The 21371-nt window shown below is 43.4% G+C and overlaps 2 protein-coding genes across 2 annotated transcripts; both read right to left on the reverse strand.

The window, feature by feature from the left end:
• Positions 1-19226: 19226 nt before the first annotated feature.
• On the reverse strand, positions 19227-19751 carry LOC138637632 (TRAF3-interacting protein 1-like). Its single transcript, XM_069726470.1, has one exon. It carries the CDS (start codon positions 19749-19751, stop codon positions 19227-19229), a length of 525 nt encoding a protein of 174 aa, XP_069582571.1.
• A 129-nt stretch (positions 19752-19880) lies between these two features.
• Positions 19881-21371, reverse strand: LOC138637633 (splicing regulatory glutamine/lysine-rich protein 1-like). Its single transcript, XM_069726472.1, has one exon. It carries the CDS (start codon positions 21369-21371, stop codon positions 19881-19883), a length of 1491 nt encoding a protein of 496 aa, XP_069582573.1.

Here is a 21371-nt window from a genome sequence, read left to right on the forward strand (position 1 = left end):
CTATAATACTGCCCCTATGTACAGGAATATAACTGCTATAATACTGCCCCTATGTACAGGAATATAACTACTATAATACTGCTCCTATGTACAAGAATATAACTACTATAATACTGCCCCTATGTACAGGAATATAACTACTATAATACTGCTCCTATGTACAAGAATATAACTACTATAATACTGCCCCTATGTACAAGAATATAACTACTATAATACTGCTCCTATGTACAAGAATATAACTATTATAATACTGCTCCTATATACAAGAATATAACTACTATAATACTGCCCCTATGTTTAAGAATATAACTACTATAATACTGCTCCTATGTGCAAGAATATAACTACTATAATACTGCCTCTATGTACAGGAATATAACTATTATAATACTGCCCCTATGTACAGGAATATAACTGTTATAATACTGCCCCTATGTTTAAGAATATAACTACTATAATACTGCTCCTATGTACAGGAATATAACTACTATAATACTGCTCCTATGTACAAGAATATAACTACTATAATACTGCCCCTATGTACAGGAATATAACTACTATAATACTGCCCCCTATGTACAAGAATATAACTACTATAATACTGCCCCCTATGTACAAGAATATAACTACTATAATACTGCCCCTATGTACAGGAATATAACTGCTATAATACTGCCCCTATGTACAGGAATATAACTACTATAATACTGCCCCTATGTACAAGAATATAACTACTATAATACTGCCCCTATGTACAGGAATATAACTACTATAATAATGCCCCTATGTACAGGAATATAACTACTATAATACTGCCCCTATGTACAGGAATATAACTACTATAATACTGCCCCCTAAGTACAAGAATATAACTACTATAATACTGCCCCCTATGTACAAGAATATAACTACTATAATACTGCCCCTATGTACAGGAATATAACTGCTATAATACTGCCCCTATGTACAGGAATATAACTACTATAATACTGCCCCTATGTACAAGAATATAACTACTATAATACTGCCCCTATGTACAGGAATATAACTACTATAATACTGCCCCTATGTACAAGAATATAACTACTATAATACTGCCCCTATGTACAGGAATATAACTACTATAATAATGCCCCTATGTACAGGAATATAACTATTATAATACTGTCCCTATGTACAAGAATATAACTACTATAATACTGCCCCCTATGTACAAGAATATAACTACTATAATACTGCCCCTATGTACAAGAATATAACTACTATAATACTGCCCCTATGTACAGGAATATAACTACTATAATACTGCCCCTATGTACAAGAATATAACTACTATAATACTGCCCCTATGTACAGGAATATAACTACTATAATAATGCCCCTATGTACAGGAATATAACTATTATAATACTGTCCCTATGTACAAGAATATAACTACTATAATACTGCTCCCTATGTACAAGAATATAACTACTATAATACTGCCCCTATGTACAAGAATATAACTACTATAATACTGCCCCTATGTACAGGAATATAACTACTATAATACTGCCCCTATGTACAAGAATATAACTACTATAATACTGCCCCTATGTACAGGAATATAACTACTATAATAATGCCCCTATGTACAGGAATATAACTCCTCTATATAGGTTGGTGCCTCTGCTTTGTACTGTGTGTTATATTAGTGGGGGTTTTGCTGCAGGTTTTGCCTTTTTCTCCCCCCTCGGTTATATCCCGGTTTTCACGTGTTACTATTCTATGTGATTAGTTTATGACACTTCCCCCGGTGAGCGGATGATAATATATCGGAGCGCCGTGCTCTGCGGATGCGATAATATAATGTAGAGTTTTGTTCCTGATGTCTGTGCCATTGAGGGGAAGGTTCGGGGAGCGGACCGCGGCGGTGCGTGCCAGTACTTAGCAAATCAATGTGCAGGGGGAGGAGAGGATTGTTTGGAGATGAAATGAGGCATTGCTGTCTAGTGAAGCTGGTGTAAATGTAATTGTGGAGAATTTCAGCTGCAGCAAATGGTGATTTGTTAAGAATTGTACCGTCTTGTAAATCTCAGCAATGTACAATAATTTCCTGCGGAATGTGCTCAGCTCTGACTTATTCCTTCATCTTGTCGGTAAGAATCAGGTGCAATATGGAAATAAGACTGGAATCAGGGAGCAGCAACTTCACTCCACACAAAAAAAGCACCTTGTAAAATTATTCACCCCCCATCAAATGTCTCTTGTGTTTCATGAGAGCCCTACTAAACAGTGTCAGATCATTAAAGAGACATCCTGTTAGATATAATTAACCCCTTATACAAAATGTGGCCCTGGGCTGAAGATAAAGGTGGGGCCCACATGCTCCCATATCGCACATCGCACATGAAAACTAAAAATGTTTGGTTACATTTACATGCGCTGAGTTCAGTCCGTTAAATGGGCGCAATCTAGCACGCCCCGGCCTCTGAAGGTTGCCACCGTGCCTCCTGGGTGTAGGGTGGACAGGGAACTTGCAATTAGCTGTCCTGCCGGTCTCTAGAGCAAAGCATAAAGGTCCTTGCTCCCTCTGTGTTCCGGCCACCGGGATTCTGCGCCTCAGTAGGAGAAGACACAAAAGAGAATAGTAAAACCAAAAACACTCAGTTTGAAAAAATGTTGCAGTAATCCGCAAGTGCTAGTAAAAGATGTAAAAAACAGGGTATTTGGTTGATACGCCCATGTGTTCCTGCCTCAGTAGGAGGTAGCCTGTGTAGGGCCGCTCCCCTTCTGGTATCCTCTCCTTTGCTACAACTTCCTTCACACTCGCTGCAATACAATTCTGCCTTCTGAATGTCTCTTTCTGAGAGCTGCAGCTCCGAGGGCATGCACAGCTCCTTGGACCCTTTGTCCACCTCAGACTCAGGTCTACAACTCACTAACTTTCCCTACAGACTACCAGTTATATATATACAGTAAAGAGAAGGAGATCCAGCTCAACGAAATAGTGAAAAATCCATAGTTTATTTCACTTAAAATATAGTGAAAGGACAAAACATCAGCATACAAAAAAATATTATAAAACCAAGGTCAACGCGTTTCCGGTGACTAAGCACCCTTAATCATGATTAAGGGTGCTTAGTCACCGGAAACGCGTTGACCTTGGTTTTATAATATTTTTTTGTATGCTGATGTTTTGTCCTTTCACTATATTTTAAGTGAAATAAACTATGGATTTTTCACTATTTCGTTGAGCTGGATCTCCTTCTCTTTCCTGTTCGTCTACGCCCTGACACAGCGGTTCCGTGCTCCGAGCTCTTGGGAATGTCGGTATGGTGAGCTGGATTTTGTTTTTCATATATATACAGTACACAGTATATATGGGGAGTGACCTAATAAATAGGAGCAGAAGCTCCCCCTGGTGGTCTGGAGTGTGAAATGTGTTGCATGCTTGTGATACCTTAATGCAGTTATCCTTCTTTGCCTTCAAATGTAGCATCACTCTCCCCGAGAGGAAAGCAATACTACTGCGACGACCAGGACCCTGGGGCACTGCACACAATGTATGTGACACAACCTGTATGTGACACAACCTGTATGTGACACAACCTGTATGTGACATGCACACTATATGTAACATGCACACTATATGTGACACAAGACCTGTATGTGACTCGCACACTGTCTGTTACATGCACACTGTATATAACACAAAACCTGTATGTGACGCACACAGTGTATTTTCAAACAAAAAAGGCAGCACACTGGAATGCCAAAACTTGCAGACATTACTGCACTGGAAATATGAAAAATTTAGAAAGTTTAGCGCATAAATTGGCCAACTCATGTGTACCCAGTAGCCGCGATAATGCATTTCTTGTATACAAGGGTAAAAGAATGCCTTTCCTCTCTGAGAATAAAGTCTTCATCTGAATGGGAACCTAATGTGAGTCCTCTCTGAGACTAAAATCTCTCTCTGTGGAGGGGTAGTGGACCTACTGTGATTAAAAACACCTGTGACTAAAAGGCAGAGTGCTCAGTCAGAAGGCTAATGAATACAGCACCTGTTCACACTTAATCTATGTAAAATTTGTATTCATTAGCCTTCTGAGCACTCCTCCTTTTAGCCATAGGTGTTATTAATCACAGTAGGACCACTACCCCTCCACAGAGAGAGAGCTTTTAGTCTCAGAGAGGACTCACATTAGGTTCCCATTCAGATGAAGACTTTATTCTCAGAGAGGAAAGGCATTGCTAGGCCCTGGTATACGAGAAATGACCTTCTCATGGCTACCAGGTAAACATGAATTGGACAATTTATGAGCTAAAATTTCTCAATTTTTCATATTTCTAGTGCAGTAATGCAATTCAATTTTCATTTTTCATGTCTGCAAGTTTTGGCGCTACAGTGTGCTGCCTTTTCTGTTTGAGTGTATATGAGTTGGTGACTCTAGGTTCAGCACCTGTTCACACTTAGTCTATGTTTGGATGAGATGGTCAGTCTTTTCAAATTTGTACACACAATGTATTTGACACAAGACCTGTTTGTTACACGCACACTGTATGTAACACACACACACTGCATGTAACACGAGACTTGTATGTGACAGACGCACTGTATGTATCCCAAGACCTGTATGTACACATAACACACAATCACACACATAGAATACATAAATGTGCCCACCCATGTGTATGTTTACATATTCTAGTGTGGTAGATTAGATTACATTACTTAGAGAACTAAGTAATGTAATAGATAAACCATTATTTCTTATTTTTAGGGACTCTATAGCGACAGGGTCTGTTCCGCAGGATTGGCGCATAGCAAATGTGGTGCCAATATTCAAAAAGGGCTCCAAAAGTGAACCTGGAAATTATAGGCCAGTAAGTCTAACCTCTATTGTTGGTAAAATATTTGAAGGGTTTCTGAGGGATGTTATTCTGGATTATCTCAATGAGAATAACTGTTTAACTCCATATCAGCATGGGTTTATGAGAAATCGCTCCTGTCAAACCAATCTAATCAGTTTTTATGAAGAGGTAAGCTATAGGCTGGACCACGGTGAGTCATTGGACGTGGTATATCTCGATTTTTCCAAAGCGTTTGATACCGTGCCGCACAAGAGGTTGGTACACAAAATGAGAATGCTTGGTCTGGGGGAAAATGTGTGTAAATGGGTTAGTAACTGGCTTAGTGATAGAAAGCAGAGGGTGGTTATAAATGGTATAGTCTCTAACTGGGTCGCTGTGACCAGTGGGGTACCGCAGGGGTCAGTATTGGGACCTGTTCTCTTCAGCATATTCATTAATGATCTGGTAGAAGGTTTACACAGTAAAATATCGATATTTGCAGATGATACAAAACTATGTAAAGCAGTTAATACAAGAGAAGATAGTATTCTGCTACAGATGGATCTGGATAAGTTGGAAACTTGGGCTGAAAGGTGGCAGATGAGGTTTAACAATGATAAATGTAAGGTTATACACATGGGAAGAAGGAATCAATATCACCATTACACACTGAACGGGAAACCACTGGGTAAATCTGACAGGGAGAAGGACTTGGGGATCCTAGTTAATGATAAACTTACCTGGAGCAGCCAGTGCCAGGCAGCAGCTGCCAAGGCAAACAGGATCATGGGGTGCATTAAAAGAGGTCTGGATACACATGATGAGAGCATTATACTGCCTCTGTACAAATCCCTAGTTAGACCGCACATGGAGTACTGTGTCCAGTTTTGGGCACCGGTGCTCAGGAAGGATATAATGGAACTAGAGAGAGTACAAAGGAGGGCAACAAAATTAATAAAGGGGATGGGAGAACTACAATACCCAGATAGATTAGCGAAATTAGGATTATTTAGTCTAGAAAAAAGACGACTGAGGGGCGATCTAATAACCATGTATAAGTATATAAGGGGACAATACAAATATCTCGCTGAGGATCTGTTTATACCAAGGAAGGTGACGGGCACAAGGGGGCATTCTTTGCGTCTGGAGGAGAGAAGGTTTTTCCACCAACATAGAAGAGGATTCTTTACTGTTAGGGCAGTGAGAATCTGGAATTGCTTGCCTGAGGAGGTGGTGATGGCGAACTCAGTCGAGGGGTTCAAGAGAGGCCTGGATGTCTTCCTGGAGCAGAACAATATTGTATCATACAATTATTAGGTTCTGTAGAAGGACGTAGATCTGGGTATTTATTATGATGGAATATAGGCTGAACTGGATGGACAAATGTCTTTTTTCGGCCTTACTAACTATGTTACTATGTTACTATGTTACTCGGCTGCTCATAGAGGGAGTCACAGGAACACTTTCAGTTTAAGTTTTCCACTGGTTTATTTAAACTTACTGCATAAACCAGTGCAAAATTAGATAAACATACACGGCCCTTCTGGCATAACAGGAAAAACAAAATAACATACAGTACAGTCTGTGTGACTGTGGGGAGCTGCCCGCTCAGGGGAACAAAAACTGTTCCGTTCTCTTTAACAGGAGCACAGCTCTGGAGATGTCATCTCCAGACACACTGAACAATGAATGAGTCCAAAGGCTCCACATTTATCTTCTGGACCACCCCCAGGGGTGGAGATATGGTGAACAGCCTCCCACCCACTCTTCAGCTGTTCACCAAAATTTAGCCCTTAATATGGCTGATTAACCCCTACCAGCACTTAGTGTGCTGGAGCATTTGTCCAGGTTCATATCGCTGAGTTTAACATCCTGAGTGACACATATCTCACCTCCTGCATTTTACCAGCGACCTTCTCACTATGTATACAATCCCTTAGTCTGCACAGTATAGTGGCTCAAACATTTCCATTTCACAGGTTAAAATCATGCAGACATGTGATAACGCTCTGAGTGTCAGATCAACCTCGGCAGTGAAAGTCTGTAGGTCGGAGAAAATTTCGGACTGCGCTCAGATGACATCTATGCACAATTCTTTTTTCACTGACTGTAAGATCGGAGAAGCTGGAAAACTTTTTTTTCCTGATCAGTAAAAAAAAAGTACTGATGAAACTGATAAAATTCACTGATGAAACTCGATCTGTTTTTCTCATATGTCAAAAAAACTGATGTGTGAATGAGGAATAATGCTGCATTCACACATTGCGTCCACGACAGAACAATTACGACAGAACAATCAGAGGCGTTTTCTCTTGTAACAAGTTTCTGCTATTTATGTTAGATTAATTTTAACATTTGAAATGTCAGGATTGCAAAAATAAGAAATGATCAAGATGCAAGAAAAGAGGGGCTGCACCATGCCTGAAAAATAAGAAATGAGCAAGATGCAGGAGAAGAGGGGCTGCACCGTGCTGGAAAAATAAGAAATGAGCAAGATGCAAGAGCAGAGGAGCTGCACCATGCCTGAAAAATAAGAAATGAGCAAGATGCAGGAGAAGAGCGACTGCACTGTGCTGGAAAAATAAGAAATGAACAAGATGCAAGAGCAGAGGAGCTGCACCGTGCTGGAAAAGTAAGAAATGAGCAAGAAGCAGGAGAAGAGGGGCTGCACCATGTCAGAAAAACAAGTAATAAGCAAAATGCAGGAGAAGAGGGGCTGCACCATGTCAGAAAAACAAGTAATAAGCAAAATGCAGGAGAAGAGGGGCTGTACCATGTCAGAAAAACAAGTAATAAGCAAAATGCAGGAGAAGAGGGGCTGCACCATGTCAGAAAAAAAAGTAATAAGCAAAATGCAGGAGAAGAGGGGCTGCACCGCGCCAGATAAATTATGCGATCCTGTTATGCGCAGGTTGTGTCACACATGGACCAAACGTTTGCATTTATTATGGTTTATTAATGTTGCCCTGATCAAAAGGGGTTTGCTTTTGCATAGAAGTAATTTTTTAAGGTATTTTTGGCACCTGTATGTAATTTTGGCCTCCATATTACATAAATATCCGTGGCCCAAAAACATCCTATCAGGTCCCTCCTCCCTCTTTCTAACCACTTGGATGCAGTAGGTGATACAGACATCTTCATCGGACAAGTGACTGGTCAGTAAAAAAAATCTACTACAAACACTTCCAAAATCACCTGATAAATGGTCGGATTAGCCAAGTAGGAAATGCAGAATGGCTGCAGCAAAGATCCCTAAACAAGACCGACCTCAAAATAAATGTGGAATCTCGGGGCCAGTCCTCTGAATTATCACATCTAATTTAATGCATACTCCACACCCTTAACTTCATTTGACCCTAGACCAAACCCCAAAATTAATTCTGACTCAAAAAAACAGACTCCCAAATAAATGCGTTCCAGTGAGGCTGGCACTGGGTCGTAAAGGGATCACATGACTTTGCAGCGCCCCAGGGTCCTGGTCGTTGCAGTAATACCATTCTCCTCTAGGGGGGAGTGATGTTACATTTGGAGGCAAAGAAGAACAACTGAATCCAGGTATCACAAACATGCAACACATTTCGCACTCCAGGCCACCAGAGGGAGCTCTGCTCCTATTTATTAGGGCATTCCTCACACTTAGGTAAAACTGGTTGCCTGGGGAGGAAGCTTCGCTCTGGTAGTTGGTCCCTGACAGGAGTGGGATCCTGTCAGAGATCGAGACAGAAGGACACGGAGCTGTGCATGTCCTGAGAGCTGCAGCTTCTAGAAAGAGACATTGAAGGAGAACTGTATTGTAGAGAGGGTGAAGAAGTCGTAGCAAAGGAATGGATACCAGGAGGAGTTCTGCCCTACACAGGCTGCCTCCTTCTGAGGCGCAGGATCCCGGTAGCCGGAACACCGAGGGAGCAATGATCCTTTATGCCTTGCTCCAGAGACCAGCAGGACAGCTAATTTCAGGTTACCTGTCGCCCCCACACCCAGGAGGCAAGGTGGCACCCCTTAGAGGCTGGGGCATGATAGAGTCCCTGTAAAACGCCTCAAGCCACCGGTCACACGGGTTTGTCCTATCCATCTGGGGACAGAGAGAGACATAACATCTACAACATCTGTGAGGACCTTATGAGAAGCTTAGCAGTAAGGGACTACAACACCACGGCGCTAGAGGAAGGCTACTGATTTCTACCTGGACAAGACTTCTGCTCGACACAACTGATGGTCCCAACCCCATTTATAAGGCAAGAAATCCCACTTATTAAACCTGACTGGGCACACATGTAAAGTGAAAACCATTCCCGGTGACTACCTCTTGAAGCTCATCAAGAGAATGCCAAGAGTGTGCAAAGCAGTCATCAAAGCAAAAGGTGGCTACATTGAAGAACCTAGAATATAAGACATAATTTCAGTTGTTTCACACTTTTTTGTTAAGTATATAATTCCACATGTGTTAATTCATAGTTTTGATGCCTTCAGTGTGAATGTGCAATTTTCATAGTTATGAAAATACTGAAAAATATTTAAATGAGAAGGTGTGTCCAAACTTTTGGTCTGTACTGTATGTAACGGACCACTTTGGGACTGCATCGGAGACCAGTGACCGGGGCATTGAACTGTACGTTATAGAATTAAAAATCTTGTTTTTGAAAGCAAGTTTTAGTTTCTTCTTTGTTGCAATTTCACCCATTTAAAGGTACTTTCCCAGCACAGAATGACTGTTCAAACCAAGCACAGGTGCTCGGTGCATCATGGTGCCGTCTAACAAGTGCACCTTCCCATCTGCTTGTTTTGCCGTTATCTCTCCCCCATCCCCCTCTTTTCTTTGATTTACAGCTCTGGCTTCATAGAGCCACAGAAGGGCAGAGGCAGAGGAAAAGCAAGCAGGTGGGAAGGTGCACTTAATTGTTTGGTTGGTATGAACAGTCATTCTGAGTCCCTTTAAGACCGCGAGACAATCCCTTTTAAATCCTGTGCAGGGTATCTGCGTGCTCCACTGGATGAGGGGTGACTTTTCTGGATTGGGGCCCGGATATTATCGGATGATACAGATCATTCCGCTCCCCTTCGTGAAGTCGCGGTTCTGCCCCCTTGTGCACCGTTCTGGTGTGTGGGATTTAGGAAAGGCGGCGCTGGGCAATGAATGCACCATATGCCTTGTGCAATCTGTAAAAGAATTCTGCAGCGTACTCTCCGTCTATTTCCAGCACGCCGACAGATGGGGAGCACTTACTGCATGGCGGCAGTTCCATTTCAATCACTTTATAGCAGAGTACATGTTGGACAATCCGCCTCCTGCAAACAACAGCTGCTTCCAGGATGCAAGAACTGTGTGCCGAGGCGCGGTCCCAGAGGTTCCGATAAGTAGCTTGTTAAAATCTTCTCTCCCCCAGAGAACTTGTGAATTCAGGAAACACAGAAATAAATACGGATTTATTAGTTTGCTTAATAATTTAAAATGAAAACATCTCTCCCCTGACGGCGGCGGCTGCAGCTCCTCCCGCCCTGTAGATATCCATGTAAAAGAGCGCAGATAATGGAGGAGAGAGCGATACAACACAATGCAACATCTCCTGCAGCGGAGAACTCCATGATTCATGAACCACAAGTGCATGTCAAGGACCCGGTCACTTTAATCCCTTAACCCTGCTGTTGTCTTCGGTCAAAAACGACCGACCTTGAACTTCAATATTCTTTAAAATAATCAAGATGCGGCTCTGAAACCCGTGGCCGACCGACCCATCCTCATTTAAGTCAATCAACCACAAGTTTCAGAACTGCATCTTGAACACCCCCAAAAATACCAAAGTTCAAAATCGGTCTCCCCAGACCGAAGACAACAGCAGGGTTAATGACCGGGCCAATTTAGACCATAATGACCGGGCCAATTTTTACAATTCTGACCACTGTCACTTTATGAGGTTATAGCTCTGGAATGCTTCTATGGATTCCACTGACTCAGAGATAATTTTTTCGTGACATATTGTACTTCATGTTAGTGGTAACATTTCTTTGATATGACTTATTATTTATGAAAAAAAAACTGGAAATTTGGCAAAAAATTTAGAAAATGTAGCAATTTTCTAATTTTTAATATTCTAATTTTTGTACCCTTAAATCAGAGAGTCATGTCAGACAAAATAGTTAATAAATAACATTTCCCCCACGTCTACTGTATATCAGCACAATTTTGGAAGCAATTGTTTTTTTTTTTTATTAGGAAGTTATAAAGGTTAAAAGTTGACCAGCGATTTCTCATTTTTCCAACAAAATTGACAAAACCATTTTTCTTATCGACCACCTCACATTTGAAGTGACTTTGGAGGGCTCAATATGACAGAAAATACCCAAAAAGGTGTGTAAAACCACATTCAAGGAGTTTATTAACCCTTCAGGTGCTTCACGAGAACTAAAGCAGTGTAGAAGGAAAAAAATAACATTTAACTTTTTTCACAAAATATTTAATTTAGACCCAAACTTTATTATTTTCACAAGGGTATCAGGAGAAAATGAACCACAAAATTTGTTGTGCAATTTCTCCTGAGTACGCTGATACCCCGTATATGGGGGAAAGCTACTGTTTGGGCGCACGGCAGGACTCAGAAGGGAGGGAGCACTGTTTGACTTTTTGAATCCAAAATTGGCTGAAATCCAACCCTAACCCTAGCCCCAACTCTAACCCAAGCCCCAACTCTAACCCAAGGCCCAACTCTAACCCAAGCCCCAACTCTAACCCTAGCCCCAACTCTAACCCAAGTCCCAACTCTAACCCAAGCCCCAACTCTAACCCTAGCCCCAACTCTAACCCTAGCCCCAACTCTAACCCAAGGCCCAACTCTAACCCTAGCCCCAACTCTAACCCAAGGCCCAACTCTAACCCAAGCCCCAACTTTAACCCTAGCCCCAACTCTAACCCTAGCCCCAACTCTAACCCAAGGCCCAACTCTAACCCAAGCCCCAACTTTAACCCTAGCCCCAACTCTAACCCTAGCCCCAGCTCTAACCCAAGGCCCAACTCTAACCCTTGCTCCAACTCTAACCCAAGCCCCAACTCTAACCCTAGCCCCAACTCTAACCCAAGGCCCAACTCTAACCCAAGCCCCAACTCTAACCCTAGCCCCAACTCTAACCCAAGGCCCAACTCTAACCCAAGCCCCAACTCTAACCCTAGCCCCAACTCTAACCCTAGCCCCAACTCTAACCCAAGGCCCAACTCTAACCCTAGCCCCAACTCTAACCCTAGCCCCAACTCTAACCCAAGGCCCAACTCTAACCCTAGCCCCAATCATAACCCTATCCCCAACCCTAACCCTAGCCGAACCCTCACCTCAGCCCTAACCCTAACTGCAAAGAATGGAAAAAAATACATTTTTCTATCTTATTATTATACCAAGCTAAGAGGTGAACAAAGGGGGTGTGACTTTCTATTTCTTTTATTTTGATCACCGTGATAGTGTCTATCACAGTGATCAAAGTGAACCAATTGGAAAAAATGTTCTATTGTTGCCCGGTGGCGGCCAGGAGATCTCAGTGGGCGCACTGCGCATGTGTCTGCCATTTTCTTCCAGAAAGAAGGTGCAGAGTGTCGGGGAACAGAGCTGGAGGGTCCGGGGATGGCAGAGGTACAGTGGGATCTCGGGGGACCCTTTTTCTCTCTCCACTGGTATGCTAAATCATATCAGAGGAGAGAGAAGTGAATGAAATCGGACTTTTTTTGCGATCACTGTTATTTGGTGAATAACGGCGATCACAAGACAGGGGACGATAAAAACCGACCCGAATCATGTTCAGGTCTCAGCTACCCCCTCTGTACATAGGGAGCTCCCCCTAGCAGTGGCTGCAAACAGATTCTTATCATGTATCTCTGTATACAGGGAGCTCCCCCTAGTGGTGGCTGCAGACAGGATCTTATCATGTATCTCTGTATACAGGGAGCTCCCTCTAGTGGTGGCTGCAGACAGGATGTTATCATGTATCTCTGTATACAGGGAGCTCCCCCTAGTGGTGACTGCAGACAGGATCTTATCATGTATCTCTGTATACAGGGAGCTCCCCCTAGTGGTGGCTGCAGACAGGATCTTATCATGTATCTCTGTATACAGGGAGCTCCCCCTAGTGGTGGCTGCAGACAGGATCTTATCATGTATCTCTGTATACAGGGAGCTCCCCCTAGTGGTGGCTGCAGACAGGATGTTATCATGTATCTCTGTATACAGGGAGCTCCCCCTAGTGGTGACTGCAGACAGGATCTTATCATGTATCTCTGTATACAGGGAGCTCCCCCTAGTGGTGGCTGCAGACAGGATCTTATCATGTATCTCTGCATACAGGGAGCTCCCCCTAGTGGTGGCTGCAGACAGGATGTTATCATGTATCTCTGTATACAGGGAGCTCCCCCTAGTGGTGACTGCAGACAGGATCTTATTATGTATCTCTGTATACAGGGAGCTCCCCCTAGTGGTGACTGCAGACAGGATCTTATCATGTATCTCTGTATACAGGGAGCTCCCCCTAGTGGTGACTGCAGACAGGATCTTATCATGTATCTCTGTATACAGGGAGCTCCCCCTAGTGGTGGCTGCAGACAGGATCTTATCATGTATCTCTGTATACAGGGAGCTCCCCCTAGTGGTGGCTGCAGAGAGGATCTTATCATGTATCTCTGTAAACAGGGAGCTCCCTCTAGTGGTGACTGCAGACAGAATCTTATCATGTATCTCTGTATACAGGGAGCTCCCCCTAGTGGTGACTGCAGACATGATCTTATCATGTATCTCTGTATACAGGGAGCTTCCCCTAGTGGTGACTGCAGACAGGATCTTATCATGTATCTCTGTATATAGGGATCTCCCCCTAGTGGTGGCTGCAGACAGAATCTTATCATGTATCTCTGTATACAGGGAGCTCCCCCTAGTGGTGGCTGCAGACAGGATCTTATCATGTATCTCTGTATATAGGGATCTCCCCCTAGTGGTGGCTGCAGACAGAATCTTATCATGTATCTCTGTATACAGGGAGCTCCCCCTAGTGGTGACTGCAGACAGGATCTTATCGTGTATCTCTGTATACAGGGAGCTCCCCCTAGTGGTGGCTGCAGACAGGATCTTATCATGTATCTCTGTATACAGGGAGCTCCCCCTAGTGGTGGCTGCAGACAGGATCTTATCATGTATCTCTGTATACAGGGAGCTCCCCCTAGTGGTGACTGCAGACAGGATCTTATCATGTATCTCTGTATACAGGGAGCTCCCCCTAGTGGTGACTGCATACATGATCTTATCATGTATCTCTGTATACAGGGAGCTCCCCCTAGTGGTGACTGCAGTCAGAATATTATCTAGTATCTTTGTTTACAGGGAGCTCCCAAAGCAGCTATTTATTAGTCCCTAAGGAAGCTGCTTTGTCTCACAGAGATATTTGTGGGGTTCCCTCATTGATCTTTCCCTTGGCACTATAGGTTTTGTAACATGCACTTTTTATTGATTTAATTCTATGCAACTGATATATCCCTTATGCATTTACATTGTTGCACACATGAACAGCTTCTGACTGATATTGCTGCTGGGACGTTTTAGTGCTGCTCATATCCATTTATATTTATTTGCATGATTAGGGCTGTTATTATTATTTATTTAAGGGTCAAATACTTACTATTATATATTTAGGAATAATTATTGGCCTTTTACAGCATAGTGTGGATTATGCCATCATCTGGCTTTGGATTTTATTATTATTGTCTATTTCATTGTAGGATCCATTAGTGGCGCTGTGGTTATTCTGGCACAGTATTAATTGCATTTCTATGTTGAGGGATCTTATATTACACATTGTTCTCTTATGTTGTCATGTATTTCATTGCTGTATAGTGGTGTAAATGTCTATGGGGTAGTTATGTCTTTAATCATGGAGTTACATGGTGTTTAACCCCTTAATGACCGCCAATACGCCTTTTAACGGCGGCAGTTAAGGGTACTTAAACCACAGCTGTGGAAAAAGTGAATAGCGCCCCCAGAGTCGGATTTTCTCTGGGTCTCGGTTACCGGGGTAGCCGAGACCCCAGAGAACATGATTCAGGGGGTTTTTACCGACCCCCGCGTTGCGATCGCCGGTAATTAACCGTTTACCGGCGGTCACAAAAAACAAAACAAAACTCGATTTCCCATTTAATTTCTCTGTCCTCCGATGTGATCACACATCAGAGGACAGAGAAATGCGGTCCCCGATCTCCCCCCCGATACTCACCTCTCACCTATCTCCCCCGGTGCTCCTCGTGGCTCCCGATGGGCGCGCCATCTTGTTCCGGCCAAAAAATGGCGGGCGCATGCGAAGTGCGCCCGCCGTCCGGCACCCGGAAGATCTTTGGGGCCTCGGCTGCCTTGGGTAGCCGAGACCCCAAAGAACATGATCGCCGGTAATTAACTGTTTACCGGCGACCGCAAAAAAAAAAAAGCGGTGTGTTATTCTCTGTCCTCTGATGTGATCGCATATCAGAGGACAGAGAAATGGGATTCGGGGACCCTGTTATACTTACCGGTGTCCCTGGATCCTCCTGCATCCCCTCCTGCCCGCCGGCTTCTTCATCGAGTAAGAAAGTGGCGGGCGCATGCGCAGTGCACCCGCCATAATCTGCCGGCCGGCAGCTAGAGGAGTTGGGGCTAAAATTAGGGTTAGGGTTGGGGCTAAATTTAGGGTTAGGGTTAGGGTTGGTGCTAAATTTAGGGTTAGGGTTGGGGCTAAATTTAGGGTTAGGGTTGGGGCTAAATTTAGGGTTAGGGCTAGGGTTAGGGCTAAGGTTAGGCTTCTTTCACACTTGCGTCGGTACGGGCCGTCGCAATGCGTCGGCCCTACGTACCGATGCACGTTGTGAAAATTGTGCACAATGTGGGCAGCGGATGCAGTTTTTCAACGCATCCGCTGCCCAGTCTATGTCCTGTGGAGGAGGGGGCGGAGTTACGGCTGCGCATGCACGATCGTAAATGGCGGACGCGACGTACAAAAAAACGTTACATTGAACGTTTTTTGTGACGACGGTCCGCCAAAACACATCGGATCCAGTGCACGACGGACGCGACGTGTGGCCATCCGTCGCGATCCGTCAGCAATACAAGTCTATGGGCAAAAAATGCATCCTGCTGGCACATTTGCAGGATCCGTTTTTTGTCCAAAACGACGGATTGCGACGGATGCCATACGATGCAAGTGTGAAAGTAGCCTTAGGGCTAGGGTTAGGGCTAGGGTTAGAATTGGGGCTAAAGTTAGGGTTAGGGTTGCGGCTAAAGTTCGGGTTAGAGTTGGGATAAGGGTTAGGGTTTGGATTAGGGTTGGCATTAGGGTTACGTTTGGGATTAGGGTTAGGTTTGGGTTTAGGGTTAAGGTTAGGGTTGAGATTAGGGTTAGGGGTGTTTTGGGATTAGGGTTAGGTTTGAGGTTAGGGTTGAGATTAGGATTAGGGGTGTGTTGGATTTAGGGTTTTGATTAGGGTTATGGTTAGTGTTGAGATTAGGGTTGTTTTGGGGTTAGAGTTGTGATTATCGTTAGGGTTGTGATTAGGATTATGGATCGGGTTGGGATTAGGGTTAGGGGTGTGTTGGGTTAGGTTTGGAGTTAGAATTGGGGGGTTTCCACTGTTTAGGCACATCAGGGGGTCTCCAAACAGGACAGCCAATTTTGCGCTCAAAAAGTCAAATGGTGCTCCCTCCATTCTGAGCTCTGCCGTGCGCGCAAACAGTGGTTTACCCCCACATATGGGGCATCAGCATACTCGGGATAAATTGGACAAGAACTTTTGGGGTGCAATTTCTCCTGTTACCTTTGTGAAAATAAAAACTTGGGGGCTAAAAAATCTTCATTGTGGGAAAAAAAATATTTTTTATTTTCACGACTCTGCATTATAAACTTCTGTGAAGCACTTGGGCATTCAAAGTTCTCACCACACATCTAGATAAGTTCCTTGGGGGGTCTAGTTTCCAAAATGGGGTCACTTGTGGGGGGTTTCTACTGTTTAGGTACATCAGGGGCTCTGCAAATGCGCCATAATGCCCGCAGACCATTCTATCAAAGTTTGCATTCCAAAACGGAGCTCCTTCCCTCCCGAGCTCTGCCATGCACCCAAACAGTGGTTTACCCTCACATATGGGGTATCAGCCTACTCAGCATAAATTGCACAATAAATTTTGCGGTCCAATTTCTCCTGTTACCCTTGTGAAAGTAAAAATTTTGGGGTGAAAAGATCATTTTTGTGGAAAAAATATGATTTTTTTTATTTTCATGGCTCTACATTATAATCTTCTGTGAAGCAGTTGGGGGTTCATAGTGCTCACCAGACATCTAGATAAGCTATTTGGGGGGGTCTAGTTTCCAAAATGGCATCACTTGTGGGGGGTTTCCAGTGTTTAGGTACACCAGGAGCTCTGCAAATGCAACATGATGCCCGCAGACCATCCCATCAAAGTCTGCATTCCAAGCGGCGCTCCTTCCCTTCCGAGCCCCGATGGGTACCCAAAGAGTGTCCCCCCACATATGGGGTATCAGCGCACTCAGGACAAACTGGTCAACAGATTTTGGGGTCCAATGTTTCCTGTTACCCTTGAAAAAATAAAAAAATTTCCACTGTTTAGGCACATCAGGGACTCTTCAAACGCGACATGGCGTCCGATCTCAATTCCAGCCAATTCTACATTGAAAAAGTAAAACGGCACTCCTTCTCTTCCAAGCTCTGTGGTGCGCCCAAACAGTGGTTTACCCCCACATATGGGGTATCGACATACTCAGGAGAAATTGCACAACAACTTTTGTGGTCTAGTTTCTCCTGTTACCCTTGTCAAAATAAAAATTTGGGGGCAAAAAGATAATTTTTGTAGAAAAAATGCGATTTTTTATTTTCACAGCTCTATGTTATAAACTTCCGTGAAGCACCTGGGGATTTAAAGTGCTCAACACACACATCTAGATAAGTTCCTTTAGGGGTCTAGTTTCCAAAATGGTGTCATTTGTGAGGGGTTTCCACTGTTTAGGCACATCAGGGGCTCTCTAAACGCGACATGGCGTCTGATCTCAATTCCAGCCAATTCTACATTGAAAAAGAAAAACAGTGCTCCTTCTCTTCCGAGCTCTGCGGTGCGCCCAAACAGTGGTTTACCCCCACATATGGGGTATCGATGTACTCAGGAGAAATTGCACAACAACTTTTGTGGTCTAATTTCTACTGTTACCCTCGTGAAAATTAGAATTTGTTGGTGAAAAGATCATTTTTGTGTAAACAAATGCTATTTTTTATTTTCTCGGCTCTACGTCATAAACTTCTATGAAGCACCTGGGGGTTTAAAGTGCTCACCACACATCTAGATAAGTTCCTTAAGGGGTCTAGTTTCCAAAATGGTGTCACTTGTGGGGGGTTTCCACTGTTTAGGCACATCAGGGGCTTTCCAAACGTGACATGGCGTCCGATCTCAATTCCAGCCAATTCTACATTGAAAAGTCAAACGGCGCTCCTTCACTTCTAAGTTCTGCGGTGCGCCCAAACAGTGGTTTAACCCCAAATATGGGGTATCTGCGTATTCAGGATAAATTGCACAACAAAATATATGGTTAAATTTCTGTTTTAACACTTGTGAAAATTAAAAAAAATGGTTCTGAATTAAAATGTTTTAAAAAAAAGTTAAATGTTCATTTTTTCCTTCCACATTATTTGAGTTCCTGTGAAGCACGTAAAGAGTTAATAAACTTCTTGAATGTGGTTTTGAGCACCTTGAGGGGTGTAGTTTTTAGAATGGTGTCACACTTCATTATTTTCTATCATTTAGACCCCTCAAAATGACTTCAAATGTGATGTGGTCCCTAAATAAAAATGGTGTTGTATAAGAAATTGCTGGTCAACTTTTAACCCTTATAACTAACTAACAAAAAAAAATTGTGTTTCCAAAATTGTGCTGATGTAAAGTAGACATGTGGGAAATGTTATTTATTAACTATTTTTTGTGACATATCTCTCTGATTTAAGGGCATAAAAATACAAAGTTTGAAAATTGCAAAATTTTAAAAATTTTCGCCATATTTCCGTTTTTTTCATAAATAATCGCAAGTAATATCGAAGAAATGTTACCACTTACATGCAGTACAATATGTCACGAAAAAACAATCTCTGAATCAGCGGGATCTGTTAAAGCGTTCCAGAATTATAAGCTCATAAAGTGACAGTGGTAAGAATTGTAAAAATTGGCGCGGTCATTAAGTACCAAATTGGCTCTGTCACTAAGGGGTTAATGATAACACCTTTTCTTTGTTGTGCACTTTTTCTCTGCTGCACACCTTTTCTGTGTCATTCTCCTTTTCTGTGTCATATTCCTTCTCTGTGCCGTTCTCCTTTTTTTGTGCCGTTCTCCTTTTTCTGTGCCATGCTACATTTCTGTGTCATTCTCCTTTTCTGTGTCATGTTCCTTTTCTGTGCCGTGCTCCTTTTCGCTGTCGTTCTCCTTTTCTGTGTTGTGCTCTTTTTCTGTGTCCTGCTCCTTTTCTATGTCGTTCTCCTTTCCTGTGTCCTGCTCCTTTTCTGTGTCGTGCTCCTTTTCTGTGCCATTCTCCTTTTCTGTGCCATGCATCTTTTCTGTGTCGTTCTCCTTTTCTGTGTCGTGCTCCTTTTCTGTGTCATTCTCCTTTTCTGTGCCATGCATCTTTTCTGTGTCGTTCTCCTTTTCTGTGTCGTGCTCCTTTTCTGTGTCATTCTCCTTTTCTGTGCCATGCATCTTTTCTGTGTCATTCTCCTTTTCTGTGTCGTGCTCCTTTTCTGTGTCGTTCTCCTTTTCTGTGTCGTGCTCCTTTTCTGTGCCGTGCTCCTTTTCTGTGCCATGCATCTTTTCAGTGTCGTTCTCCTTTTCTGTGTCATGCTCCTTTTCTGTGTCATTCTCCTTTTCTGTGCCATGCATCTTTTCTGTGTCGTTCTCCTTTTCTGTGTCGTGCTCCTTTTCTGTGTCATTCTCCTTTTCTGTGTCGTGCTCCTTTTCTGTGCCGTGCTCCTTTTCTGTGCCGTGCTCCTTTTCTGTGTCCTGCTCCTTTTATGTGACATGCATCTTTTCTGTGTCGTTATCCTTTTCTGTGTCGTGCTCCTTTTCTGTGCCATGCATCTTTTCTGTGTCGTTCTCCTTTTCTGTGTCGTGCTCCTTTTCTGTGTCATTCTCCTTTTCTGTGCCATGCATCTTTTTTGTGTCGTTCTCCTTTTTTGTGTCGTTCTCCTTTTCTGTGTCGTTCTCCTTTTCTGTGTCGTGCTCCTTTTCTGTGCCGTGCTCCTTTTCTGTGCCATGCATCTTTTCTGTGTCGTGCTCCTTTTCTGTGTCATTCTCCTTTTCTGTGCCATACATTTTTTCTGTGTCGTTCTCCTTTTCTGTGTTTTGCTCCTTTTCTGTGTTGTTCTCCTTTTCTGTGTCGTGCTCCTTTTCTGTGTCGTTCTCCCTTTCTGTGCCGTGCTCCTTTTTCTGTGCCATGCTCCATTTCTGTGTCATTCTCCTTTTCTGTGTCATGCTCCTTTTCTGTGCCGTGCTCCTTTTCGGTGTCGTTCTCCTTTTGTGTTGTGCTCTTTTTCTGTGTCGTGCTCTTTTTCTGTGTCCTGCTCCTTTTCTGTATCGTGCTCCTTTTCTGTGCCATGCATCTTTTCTGTGTCGTTCTCCTTTTCTGTGTCGTGCTCCTTTTCTGTGTCGTTCTCCTTTTCTGTGTCGTGCTCCTTTTCTGTGCCGTGCTCCTTTTCTGTGCCATGCATCTTTTCTGTGTCCTGCTCCTTTTCTGTGTCGTGCTCCTTTTCTGTGCCATGCATCTTTTCTGTGTCGTTCTCCTTTTCTGTGTCGTGCTCCTTTTCTGTCATTCTCCTTTTCTGTGCCATGCATCTTTTCTGTGTCGTTCTCCTTTTCTGTGTCGTGCTCCTTTTCTGTGTCGTTCTCCTTTTCTGTGTCGTGCTCCTTTTCTGTGCCGTGCTCCTTTTCTGTGCCGTGCTCCTTTTCTGTGTCCTGCTCCTTTTCTGTGTCGTGCTCCTTTTCAGTGCCATGCATCTTTTCTGTGTCGTTCTCCTTTTCTGTGTCGTGCTCCTTTTCTGTGTCATTCTCCTTTTCTGTGGCATGCATCTTTTCTGTGTCGTTCTCCTTTTCTGTGTCGTGCTCCTTTTCTGTGTCGTTCTCCTTTTCTGTGTCGTGCTCCTTTTCTGTGCTGTGCTCCTTTTCTGTGCCATGCATCTTTTCTGTGTCGTTCTCCTTTTCTGTGTCGTGCTCCTTTTCTGTGTCATTCTCCTTTTCTGTGCCATACATCTTTTCTGTGTCGTTCTCCTTTTCTGTGTCTTGCTCCTTTTCTGTGTCGTTCTCCTTTTCTGTGTCGTGCTCCTTTTCTGTGTCGTTCTCCCTTTCTGTGCCGTGCTCCTTTTCTGTGCCATGCATCTTTTCTGTGTCATTCTCCTTTTCTGTGTCGTTCTCCTTTTCTGTGCCGTGCTCCTTTTTTGTGCTGTGCTCCTTTTCTGTGCCATGCATCTGTCGTAACTGTTTTCGTTCTGACCCAATGTCAGACAT

The sequence above is a fragment of the Ranitomeya imitator genome, chromosome 5 (assembly GCF_032444005.1).
Source record: "Ranitomeya imitator isolate aRanImi1 chromosome 5, aRanImi1.pri, whole genome shotgun sequence".
In the NCBI taxonomy this organism is placed as follows: Eukaryota; Metazoa; Chordata; class Amphibia; order Anura; family Dendrobatidae; genus Ranitomeya; species Ranitomeya imitator.

Coding starts and splice junctions, on each gene's coding strand:
- LOC138637632 (XM_069726470.1), bottom strand. CDS start 19,751: ATGCATGGCACAGAAAAGGAGAATGACACAGAAAAGGAGCATGACACA.
- LOC138637633 (XM_069726472.1), bottom strand. CDS start 21,371: ATGTCTGACATTGGGTCAGAACGAAAACAGTTACGACAGATGCATGGC.